This window comes from Pholis gunnellus (assembly GCF_910591455.1).
Source record: "Pholis gunnellus genome assembly, chromosome: 3".
NCBI lineage: Eukaryota > Metazoa > Chordata > Actinopteri > Perciformes > Pholidae > Pholis > Pholis gunnellus.
The window spans coordinates 6,852,543-6,865,126 of NC_136529.1; the positions used below are offsets into that span (position 1 = coordinate 6,852,543).

At 40.4% G+C, this 12,584-nt stretch overlaps 1 protein-coding gene across 3 annotated transcripts; it reads right to left on the reverse strand.

Moving 5' to 3' along the window:
* Positions 1–422: 422 nt before the first annotated feature.
* Positions 423–8,396, reverse strand: LOC306694368 (complement decay-accelerating factor, GPI-anchored). Of its 3 annotated transcripts, XM_079157172.1 has the most exons (14): positions 8,339–8,396; positions 7,906–8,095; positions 6,344–6,529; positions 6,132–6,231; positions 5,584–5,654; positions 5,123–5,305; positions 3,900–3,962; positions 3,653–3,751; positions 3,383–3,460; positions 2,167–2,205; positions 2,040–2,081; positions 1,886–1,937; positions 1,005–1,080; positions 423–724 (listed from the first exon to the last, which is right to left on the reverse strand). In XM_079157172.1, exons 2-13 carry the CDS (start codon positions 7,985–7,987, stop codon positions 1,023–1,025), a joined length of 1,053 nt encoding a protein of 350 aa, XP_079013298.1. In that variant the 5' UTR covers positions 7,988–8,095; positions 8,339–8,396; the 3' UTR covers positions 423–724; positions 1,005–1,022. The 3 variants fall into 3 exon arrangements, with proteins under 3 accessions (XP_079013298.1, XP_079013299.1, XP_079013300.1); XM_079157173.1 differs by lacking the exon at positions 1,005–1,080; XM_079157174.1 differs by lacking the exons at positions 3,653–3,751; positions 3,900–3,962.
* Positions 8,397–12,584: the final 4,188 nt, after the last annotated feature.

Below are 12,584 nucleotides of genomic sequence, written 5' to 3' on the forward strand. Positions count from 1 at the left end.
CCCACTTATCAAATGTGCTCCGTTCAGTTACACATTGAAGGTCAAAAACATGTTGAACACTGTCCTGAGAATTTCCCCTCATACTTAATATGGTAGTTATGTTACATGGTTTATTGATGGTCGGTTCTTTTCTCATGAAAGAGAGTATATTTTGCACAGTCTGCGGAAAGAACCCAAGAACAATAGACAGTGTCAAAAAGAAAGTCAGGGGGCAAAGAATGCAGCTGATTGTATCTTTATCAGTCGCCATTTCAGTCTGCAAACTGAATTCACCTCATTGTATTCCTCTTGAATCACCTTTTCATGAGTCCTCCAAACAAAACCGCACATCTGTAAGACTTCGACAGTAATATTTCCAAAGACTAACTAACGAAGATGTTGAAAAACTTCATAGCACACAGAGGCAACGTTTAGGAGTTTATTCCAGTTTATTACATAAATAATGTACAAATATTAATACTATAGTGGCATGAGATATTTACAATTATTCAAACTAATGTGGCAATAAAAAATCATTACAAAAAGTGCTTTTCATCCGTGGATGTAGATTTAAATTAAGATAGTTTGATTATCTGCCATTTGAAGTGCAATAAAATTGAAGAGAGTTGTCCTCCCCCCTCCCCCCCCCCCATCGACTCAGAGAGGCACTGCTGCAGTTTATCTGGCACGTCCCTCCAGGGTCACAGATGCTCTTTAATAGATAGGCTCTGTTCCATTTGCCGAGCTAGCGTCGACAAGAAATGAAGAAAAAAAAACGGTTTAGTTTGAGCTTCATTCACACAGTGGTGCAAAAATCAAATGGCAAACAGCACACCATTCATGCTCTACTGGCATCATTTGTTCTATCTACTTCATGCTCCCACTTGAAAGAAAAGTACGTTAGCTTCATTCACAGAAGTTAATGAACAAGTAAACAATTCTTCAATATATCTTTAGAGGTATTTTGCTTGTTTTATGGCAACATATCTCTTGATAGCAGTAAATACACAGGAAGTGACAGGTACCTTGGTCAGGCAGGCAATCTAAAGATTTTGGAACTGTAATAACTCCGGCTTCAGGTCTTCTCTGGTGTCATATGAGCTATGGTGTCATCAAATAAGGAATATGTGTCAGAATTGTTGAGTTATTTTTATGTTAACTTGTATTAGTTCACCACATGGGGTTTTATTGCATACTGAATTAGTATTCCAAAATGTTAGTGTTAGTCATTGCCACTTTGAGTGAGTAATGATTTTTTGTTTTTAATTTGTAAAATAAGGTTTAACCTTGAATCAATGAAATATGTGAAGCATGCACATGATTATATGAGATTTATGTGTAAGTAAAGTCTGTGGCTGCGTCTGAGCTAATTGGTTTATTTCAAAGTGACTTTCACGAGATAAATATCAAGTTGTTGTCTTTTTTCTTTTTTTGCATCAAATTCAGGTTACATGAATATTAAACAAAAGTGTCACTTCAGTCACAGAATGTGTCAGCCTGCTTCCCGTACGTTTCATTGAACTGAATCATTGAAAACATCCTGATTCATTCGGGCATGAACGGAATTTTCTTCCTGGTGCTGACTTCCAAGTCACAGCTGCTTTTATTAAAGGATTTCCTGTTGACTTCCCTCATTCCTCAGCACAATCTACATTTCCTCAAACAGTTCAAAAACTAAAATGCAAGTGAAGAATTAAAGCCTATAGGTTACTGCTTAATACTTCACTGCATGCTGTGTCTGTTCACAGAAATATGTGCTCATTTTGAGCTGTAAGCTGCTGTGCATTGAGGTTCTGAGAGTACAAATAATATGGAAAAAACAGCAGAAAGTGCAAAGGGGATATAAAGCATATAGTCAAGTATGACTCATGCATTAAAGAGTTAAGAGTAAAATAATGGATCTCACCCTTTTCTCCTCAGAAGGAACTTGTGTAAAAACAGCGCTACAATACACACAGCTGTAAAGAAGATAATTAAACAAAAGATTTATTGTATTTTGCATTTCAACTGCAAAACTTAGCTTTAAGTGTGACTTTCAAAGAGGAAAAAGAATACATTACCTATTGAGACGCCTATCACACTGACTATAACAGGCATATACCCTGAAAGAGACAAGCAAAGGTAAATGCAGAGCATAAATAATGACTCATGTTAACGTCGCGAGAGTACTGCGGCTCAGTAACTCACCGATATCCTTGTTAGTATCCACAGCCCCATCATGCTCGCCTGCAATTACAAAACAGTATCATTAGTATGAAAAATATTGAAACTGGAAAACATGAAGGCCAAACATTAACAACACATACAAGAAAGTCTGTTACAAACTGATGATCTGTTACAGCTTTAAAGCCAATATGTGTACGGCTCGTGTTGCTCTCAGCTCATTATCTCTGTGTCTCCATGTCGGATCAGTGAGGGGGGCAAAAGATCAAAGAGTAATATATGAACTGGCACAGCGTCTGAGGGAGGGAGACATGTCTGCAGATATGAAATGACAGTTCAACTCGGTCAGTGAATTCAAATCATTATTACCCGCACTGCAAAAAATAATAATTACAAGCCAAACTTAGAGTCATAAATTCCAATTCTGGTCGTAAATAGAGCAACTCCTCAGAGCCAAGAAATAGCCTGGCCCATTACCCCCAAATAAAAAGACAATTGTTGTTTTTACACTTCAGTTCATCCAAGTCTCTGCCAGAGAGCAAATACGCTTATTCCCCAAAATGCTGAATTATTCATCGAGTTAAATTTGTTGGTTAAAGTATTTCAGGAATCGTCTCTAGAGGGTCAGCTGACCGTACTGATGACGTTCATTGACCTCGTTAATGGTTTTGTATATAGCATAGGAGTATATTATATTTTGACTACTGTGCTGCCTATAATTTCTCATCTCATGTTTGACATGCATAAGCCTTAAAGGAGCCATGGGTAAGATGTGGATACCTGCTCCAAATAAATAGTGGGTAAAGTATTTCACCCCTATACTAAATCAAAATGTACAGTCATCAGTTATATAAAAAGACAAAATAACAGAAAGTTAAGGAAACGCACAACACGAAAAACTGCTGAAACTCTGAGAGCCGGTCTTTGACATGACCGCAACACCGTAACCTCTTCACATTCTGTTGACAACGTTCGTCTGTATTTTGAAAATGATGGCCATACCTTACACATTGCACCTTTAAAACTTTGGATATTTTTTCAGTCTACAGTGATGAAAAAAAAATGATTTCTTTCCTCCACTGAAACAACCAGGTAATTCATAAAAGACACAACGGGTAGAAGTCTGGAGTTGTCTAACCAAACTGGAGTTGCTTGGGAAGCATCTGCTCATGAGAGGCACAGTACAAATAATCCAAGATTCAAACTCGACGAACAGCTTTTTCACGAAGCTATTCAATACCTGGAAGTGAAGATGATGTCGTTGACGTCCCACCGGTTGTTGTGGCGATACCCGCAGTAGTCAAGATGTCTCTGCCACCTTTGAACAGAGCGATCAGAGCAATTCTTAGTTCTCCTCAAGCTTGGACGGGATAAAAGTGATTCGTCAAGCTGAGGAAGCAGTTCCTCGAGAAGCATGCGGCATGCACATAATCCATTCACGTGCTGCGCCTAGAAGGGTTTTCAACTTAATGACGCGCAGATCGCCGTGTTCAGAGACACTTTCCTGTACCTTGTACTGAAGGTGAGACAGTTGGTGTCGCACTGGTTGTGACGGTTTTATCTCTGAGAGCTGTGAGTTTGGCAGACGGACCTTTAGATGTGGACACTTCTGTGGAAAATAATCACTGTCTTCAAATATTTGTACCCCCTTTAAATGGAAGCCTTTTTTAATATACTGGTCTCCTTGTAGGGTGGTATGTAGAGTTATAAAAATATTGAATATGTATCAGTAATTATCTCTCTAGAAATGTATATACCTTGTGCTGGAGGTGCAGATGTTGCTGCCATTTTTGTTGTAGTTCTATCTTCTGTTGTCACACCTATGAATAAGAAAACTACTGAATTTATCTTGAAATAAGTACCGTTGATCAGCCATTCATGAGAGTGGTGATGGAGCATGCATATATATATATATATATATATATATATATATTCTGTATATATATATACATATATGTTTACATGCAGAATGTAGCCGTGCCATGCTTCTTGTTCAGTCAACAATTGACTTCCCACACAAGCCTGCTGCCTTGCAATGTTCAACCATCGGCATGTAGAAAACTACACTCAATGTTGGTGAAGGACAAGTGACCATTGACCAACTCCGTAAAGACAGGTTGCTCTTTGGGTCAATTTTAAGCCGTTAAGGAGGGTATAAGTGTGGCAGTGACAGTAAAATAAAACAACTTGGAGTGAGCACAGGCATCATGAATGGTGAATAGAAACATGTTGAACACTTCCTAAAAGAGCTGGGGTTAGTGCCTAGAGAGGCTCGGAGGCTGCGTGTTCAATGCCGAGTGTCCTCAGAGACACCGTGGCAGCACCTGTCGTATGTGCACTGTGTTTAACTGACTCCGGTACATTACAAACATGTTGTTTGTTTGGTTACTGATCTCCCAAGCCTGTGTTTATTAAGGATCCCTTTATTATTTAATACACCCATATGAGGGCATTGCTCTTGTTCTTCGTTTAAATTTGAAATAATGTGCTTTAACTGGTGAGTGCAATACTTTTCACCCTCAAACTCTCACACAATTAATATCTAAATGTCCTTGAACACACCGGTGTAGACAGCCGGTCGCCTACACAGAGCCGGGTTTTGCCCAAGGTTTCTACCCTTTATATGGGATTTTATTTGTTTCGCCCCAGTGCCTGCTCATGGGGGAATGTTGGGTCTCCGTAAATCATAGACTTACGACCAACAGCTGCTGAAGTGTCTCGAGATTACTTCTGTTATGACCATACGCTAAATACAATACATAAAATAACATTTTCTCACAGCTGCTTTATCATACGGTGTAAAGGCAACAAATGTGATTATTTACATCTCAAGTCTGGTTTTCACGTTGCATTGAGATGAATGGGAACTATGTGGCTGCATGGAAGACTGGATATCAATCTATTGTGTGGTTTGAAAATGGTCCGCCGTAGTGTAAAGAGTAAATGTAAATAATGGGTGGAGTGGATGGAGTGTGCTTACCTTGGCACACGGGAGGCCGAGAATCGTAGTCACGAGTTTCGCCGCACACAATGCTGTCGTTCCCAACGAGGGTGTATCCCACGTCGCAGACATACTTTATGGTTTCTCCGTATTCCGGGTCATCTTGAGAAACCCACGAGCTTCTGCCATTGGTCACTTCACTCGGTTTTTTACACGTTACAACTGAGGAATCAGACGAACAGGTATTTCCACACGTTCTTATCACAAAGTCATTTGGACTGGAAAACAAATAATCCATATTTTTGTCATATTATGACATGTGCTACTGAGTCCGAGGAAACCGAGGAAGAAGAACGCCACAAAGGGCAAACAAAAGCAGTGCTGCATAAGCATTTTAAAACGACAGAAACAAGTCTTTTCAAAATAGCTTTTGTTGTCGGAAACCATTGTTTTATTCTTCTGGTTTGGGCTTCTTGAAATACAATACAAGAGACACTTACTTTTACACTTGGATTTTTGATTCCACCCGGTCGCATAGCACTGACTGTAGCTTGTTCCGATGATCCGGAATCTGTTGAAAGATGGAGGAAAATAAAGCAGGACTGTTTATTTAAGGGGAATTGGATACTGTAGAGCCAAGGTTTGTGTAATGCAACGGAAAGGTAATTTTGAAACTGCATTCCTTAGGAGCTAAGTCAAGAACTAGGTATAAACAATTACCTCAGTTTTGGTAAAAGAAAAGCCACGTTTCTAATCAGTGAAACCAGAACGTAAGACTTTATTGTCTTTATTTGTCTTTCCAGACTATTTTTGTTTTCTTCAGAGACAAATCCATCTATGACTGTTTGCCAGCAGCCCTTTTTTGGTCGACAACTGTTGGCAGTACAGCAAAAAGAGATGCTTTGTATGTATGTAAATGACATGACTATGTACTGAGGGCGCCCTTTGTGTGGTCATTGGAGCTGCTCCATGCCGACACTTATTTTAATACATTTATTTTCAAATGTAATTCAACCAGATAGCAGTGAGCTTTTATATTTATACTCACCCTTTATCACAAACTGCTTTTATAATCGCACCGAACAGGGTACCAGCGCTGGTATTAAAGCTCATATTGGGCTGAGGGTTAGGGGGACCGCAGTCGATCTCTGTAATGCAAACACAAACAACAGAACATTGCTGCTGGACTTTAAGGCATGCGGAATGAACTCCAAACACACTTTGATGAAGGTGTCAGTAATTAAAGTAGACAGAACTCACTTTTGCAGGAGAGATCTGGTACAGTCCAATTATTATCAACGCAGGTTATGCTCCCAGAGCCGCTTTCAACAACATAGCCATGAGCGCACTCTAAAGTGACGTCCACACCGTCTGGGAAATCATTCAGCAGAAGTGCTTCGTTGGTTAAGACAATTTTTTCCGTTGCCTGAGGTTTAGGACAGTCGGCTGGAGAAGAAAAGAGACAAAGAGGCAACCTCAAAATCTTTTTTGTTTCAAAATCAGTCGATAAAACAGTTTATAATGCGATAGAATAAATAAATGTATAAAGAGAATATCATATTTACAATTCAGTCATTTATATAGACGATACAATACATGTAATAATGTCAAGTGTATTAATACAATTCTAAATGTTGGTAATCCATTAAAAATACAGATTCTCACTTTCTAATAAGTCAATAAATCTGTAGTTATATATGTTAATACGTCATTCATAAAGGCTTTTCAAACGTCAGGTCTTCAGTTTAAATGTTAATAACACGTTAATTAAGGGTTTTCAATCGCCAGGTCAGTTATAAATGTTAATAAAATATTAAATAAGGGTTTTTAATCCATCAGGTTTGCAGTTATACATGTTAATATATTGTTAATTAATGGTTTTCAATCTGTCAGGTTTGCAGTTATAAATGTTAATAAATCATTAATAAATAGGTTTTATCCATCAGGACTGCAGTTATATATGTTAATAGATCAATAATAAAGGATTTTTTAATCTATCAAGTCTTTTTTTGGTCCAAGAGTTTCTCCATAACCTGATCAACTGTGTGTACAGTCTACAGTCTACATTGGCATCTTAATGGAGCTGTCTTATCTCTGACTAACCCACAGACTATTTCTTAACTATTCAGGGAGTACAGATTACTCTCTAGTCTTGACAGTTCATCTCATACCCTGGGATATTCATACGGAGACAAGAACGCAGCAGGTCCCTACTATTCTATGATGTAATTAGTCTTATTCACTCAGCGGTCACTTTGTTAGGTACAGACCTCCCAAAACATTCATCAAAGATCAGGATGTATCAAAGATCAACATTCTTGAAAATGTGTAAATTGAACTATTGAGGTCGTAGTTAAAGGTGGTGTTACCTACTATAGGTGGTGTTGGACTATAATACTGAAAGGTGCTTCTAATTTGTGTTCTGTCCATTTAGTACAACACTGACTCTGACCCCAATGCTTAAATATGTTATTAAATGAATTAAAACACCTATAGGTTAAAAAAAAGAAAAGAAAACAGGCACCATACAAGCGTGCAACGTGTTGCAAAGTGTTGACACTGAGTGTATAATAATATTGTTATTTGTTAATGTTTCTTTACTCACGGATCTCACGGAGTGAATTAGTACAGGAACCGTATGATAGATTACTTGTAGATTTAAAAAAAAAGAAGTTTTAATCAAGGCATGTATAAGACTAAACAGTAAGGAAGATTTATGTTTCTGTGGAGTCGACATCAAATGCAGGCTGGCTGTTTTAGACTTGGTACGTTGATACATGTTATCTCATTAAGCAGACAGCGGGGGGTGATGTTAAACTGACCTGCTGCCTTCACGACGAAGAGGTACAGCAACAGCGGGAACATGACTCGTCGCCGTCCACAGGTGTCCAGTAAAACGTCCATGCCGGGCTGCAGAAGGAGACTAAAGATCCAGATCCAGATTCTGTCGCTGTCAGTCCGAGTTCTCCAGAGACGCGAGCCGCTGCGCTGCCGGTCTACAGTGGTCCTCCCCTGAACGCACCAACACACTACTATCCATTCTGTGTGTGTCAAGTTAACTGCACTAGTTAGCATTGCAGGAAATGAGAAAATAATGGCCCTCTTCATAAAAGCAGTGACATTTTCCGCAACACATATATTTAATGGTAACTAACAACAAACAAGTACTATTTAATTGCAGAGAACACATATTTTGTATTAATCTAAAACATGAACGTATATACATATTAATATACACATATATGTGACACTCACCTGTAGGTCTTCTTGTATTCCTGTAGGGTTGATTGGATTTTGTTTTAGTATGTTTTCATTGTTTTATTTCTCATCTACCTCTTTGTGTGTCCTGATGCTTGTTTAGCGATTCAACTAGCTATCTGGCAAAAAACAACAACAATTGTCTTATTTTGAAAGGCAAAACAGGAAGTTTCTATTTTAAAAGTCTATCTTGACGTTAATATGTTCCAGCATGGGGCTAGTCTGCAGGCACACACAGAGGTCTCAGAGCGATCAAAGACCTGGAAATAAAATCGAGGACATATTTGAACAACTGATGGTTAAAAGAGGCGAGTTTTCTTTTGATAACCAGTAGTAAATAAACATGACTCCCAGTATGTCCACCAGTAGGAGCTGCTCAGTTTTCCCTCCTCCCGTAAGAAGTGGAGACGTCTCCTCATAATTTGTTGCAACGCCAGAATTGGGAAACTATGGGTGTGCCCTGGAAAAATGGGGGTATCCCCTCTCCGGGTCCTCTAAGGGGGAAACCTTTATCCATTCCATTCTGTTATATTCAGTTACAGACCTACACGTTTGTTTTGTCTCACCAAGGGAACATGATACATATTAGAATACTACAATGACAATTCATTTCAAATAATAATACTATTACTTGTAATACTATTGCTACTAATAATAACAATCAAACAAATAAACAAGAAATACGTCTGGGATTGTGATGGTGAGGGTTCAGAAGTTGTTCATAGCAGTTTACACTACAACACAGAGCCTAGAGCCACTTTCTGAGGTTTGGGTTATTGTCTTACATTCCACAGATCTTCAGCAAGGGGGCTGTGCCTCATTGCCTCACACACACATTCACTTGGGTAAATTCCAGGGGAGTTCACTCCACCACCCATTTCCAACAAGTTTGTTGACTGGGCCCGTCTCCGTCCTCCACCCAGAGTTGCCTCAGAAACACAGACTACACGGAAACCATGGTGACAAAGTTTAAAAGCCAGTGAACCAGTGAGGAAACACCAGGATAGGGGAGTTATTATTTGATCAGGCACATGGAATCACTAGAAAGTGGGATATTCGCTGCCACAATTTGCTGTGGCAGCCACCACAAATAAAAGAAACCTGCGGTCTCACTGGTCAGCATACTCAACCTGACATAAAGCCAATAAAAAGTGACCTGTACAAACTGTGTGGTGCCCTTTTTAAGGCCATCAAATAAACAGCATTAGTTGGTGGCAAATGCTGCTCCGGCGAGCAACTTCTGAAGTTCAAAGCTTCTGAGAGCTGTGGCGTGGTCTGCTCTTCTTATCTCCCCAAACACCCTGTCCAAGTAAAAGATTAAGACACCTCCGTTCTTCATCAACCAACCCCAGAAGAATGCATCTGCTTCTCTTCACGTCAGATAACGAGAAAGAAAAGAGGCTGACACCCGAACAGTAACATCTGTCCAGCTCACCTGCTGTTCTCACGCTCAGACATACCAGGGATGTGATGTAAAGAGGAGCAGGATCATAACCTGAAGCTCCCACTCGTGCTTTATATCACTAAACACATCTTTATGACATGACGGTATCTTACAAAGGGCTTGATTTTGGTGAACCTTTCCCCCTGTGAAACTGCGTGACCAAAAGTCTTCATATGACTTATATGTTTGCCTTTCCTGCTGTCAGATACAGCTGTTTTTTCTAGAGATAATGATCTCTTCCAAAAAGAACTTCTAACACATCAATTCACATCTGAATTGCGCGTCTTTAACCGGGTGCACTAGACACTTCACTGTAAGTCGTGACACCTGGTGGTGTGAAACATGAACTGCATCAAAACCCAAAAGAATCAAGACGCACAAATCATGTGTTGTTGTTTACTTCCAGCGTGACACGTGACTCAGTGCAGCGGTTTCTGCGTCATTATGCAGACACACACACACACAAGATTATTTTGCACAAACAGTAACTCAAGCCATTTGACATTGCCCATTATTACTGCACCAGTTTGAAACATAAGAAAATATGTGTTGTGTGTTTGATTCTGAATGAAAAAAAGTGAAGAAGTGCTGGTTATGGTAGAAACATATGTAAGATAACTTATTTATTTATACCTACTTACACCTATAACTTTCAATAAATCTGAGCTATAGCTAACAGCAACTGCTCCTTACCTTTTTAGTTTATGGTTGCACAGGCTGAAACTAAGAAATGTATCTTTTATTTGAATAAAATAACATTTGGGTTAGAGAAACTTAAAACTCAGATCTTCTTCTAAAGCTGTAGGTTATCTCAGAAAACACAGATAGTGTAAAATGTCAGGTCAAAGACAATTGCTCTTTGCAGAACATTTACCTCGGCTATGAACTAGTCAGTACAATCCAGTTCCACGCATCGTTTCATGCCCCTTCCTGAAACAGACCATCAAATTTCAGTCATTTTTAAGCACTTCAAGTCAATTATCACTCCACATGCAATTACCAGTCCCTCTGCAGCCATTACGGCTGCTCCTCTACGGCCGGCCGTATCAAGTTCTGATTGACTGGGCCGCTCTCATTCAAACCGGGGTCAAGGTGAGGTCACTAACACCATGGAAGTGCTGAGGGTCACAGCAGTCATTCACCGATACATTGTACTTCTCCATCAATGAAGCATTGAGAACAACTGTGGTGGCAACGGGCATCTCAGGCGTGAATTTAATGCTTAAGGTTAAAAGTTTAAAAAAAACATTATAATTTCAAAGTGCAATGCATCAGTCAGGAACCTTGATTTAGAAGTTCCCTGCAGCTGATCAACGTTTGACTAACAACAACTACAACTGCTTCAACAACTGACAAGAACAAATATGTGCTGTAGAGTATTTGACAACCAGCTTTGGCGTGTTGCAGCGACACCTATTTCTAATTCAGTATCTGCCATTCAGTCGTGTGTCTCAGCTTCACTTGTGTTCCCATTTCAGATACGGCCCCGGGATTTCATGGCTGCTTTTGAAATATGGATATTTAATGGTCATGACGCATAGGATGCCTCTGATCTTTCTCTTGTAATTGAAAAAAGCATCGTCTTCGTGCAGCGAGGCTCTCTCCGAGCTCTGCTGAGAAAAGCAGTTGGCTACCATGACAACAGGAAATCTGCCATAGTAACAGCGGCTCACGCCGCTTTGACATATGAGAGGACAGCATCTTCGGACTGCAGCGAGACACAAATGAATCGAAATATGACACCTACGTGATTACTCTGTTAACAATTATGAGAGAAATAGAATGGCATGGTTTTAATTAAAAATGTATAATTTATGTGTATTTTATTTTCAGTACAAGAGCGACCCGGGAAAGTGTATTCCAGGGTGCTGGAAAGGAGCCTCCGACTGATTTGACAAACCTCAGACCCAGGAGGAGCAGTGCGCATTCCGTGCTGGCTGTTGAAAAGTGGACCAGCCTTTACACTTGCAGGGCCGTTGGAGGGATCATGGGAGTTTGCCCATGCAGTCTACATGTGTTTTATGGACTTTGAAAAAGCTTACAACCGTGTGCCCCCCCGGGAAGTCTGTTGTGGCGTACAGCGGGAATATGGGGTAGAGCTACGAGCCATCCAGTCCTTGTGTAGCCAAAGGGAGAGCTGTGTCCTTACACCCGGCACAAAGTCAAACACGTTTCCAGTGGGTGTTGGCCTACGCCAGGGTTGTCCCTTGTCATCGATTCTGTTTGTGATTTTCACAGATCTCAAGGCGCAGCTGAGGGAAGGAGAGTGTCTGGTTTTGGGGACCTCAGAATTGCGTTTCTGCTCTTTGCAGATGATGTGGTTCTGTCGGAGTTCCAACAGACGGTGACCTTCAACATGCAGAGCAGTTTGCAGATGAGTGTGAAGCGGTCTGGACGAGTGTCAGTATCTATAAGTTTGAGGCCATGGTTCTCAGCCCAGATAACTGTGGCTTGCGCCCACCGTTGGGAGTTAGTAACTGCCCGAAGCAAGGGAGTTCAAGTATCTAAGGGTCTTCTTGTTCATGAGTGGTTAGGGCATCTGATCAGTATGCCCCCTGGACGCCTCTTTTTCGAGGTTTTCCGAGCACATCCAACTGGTAAGAGGGCCTCAAGGTAGACCCAGAACGTCGCTCGATTGGTTATATAACACCTCGGGGTCCCCCAGGAAGAGCTGGAAAATGTTGCTGGAGAAGGGACGTGTGGAAATCTTGCAAAGCCTGCTGCCCCCTGCGACATGGTCGCGGTTGAGTGGAGGATACTGGATTGATGGATGGAAGAGGTCCAGAGGGTGATTTCAGT

Excerpts from the sequence above, each read along its gene's own strand:
- LOC306694368 (XM_079157172.1), bottom strand. The coding sequence starts at position 7,987 with ATGGACGTTTTACTGGACACCTGTGGACGGCGACGAGTCATGTTCCCG. Across the intron at positions 6,232-6,343 it reads ACCAGATCTCTCCTGCAAAA|AGATCGACTGCGGTCCCCCT; the intron begins GTGAGTTCTGTC and ends TTTGCATTACAG. Across the intron at positions 2,206-3,382 it reads GACATCATCTTCACTTCCAG|GCGAGCATGATGGGGCTGTG; the intron begins GTATTGAATAGC and ends TTGTAATTGCAG.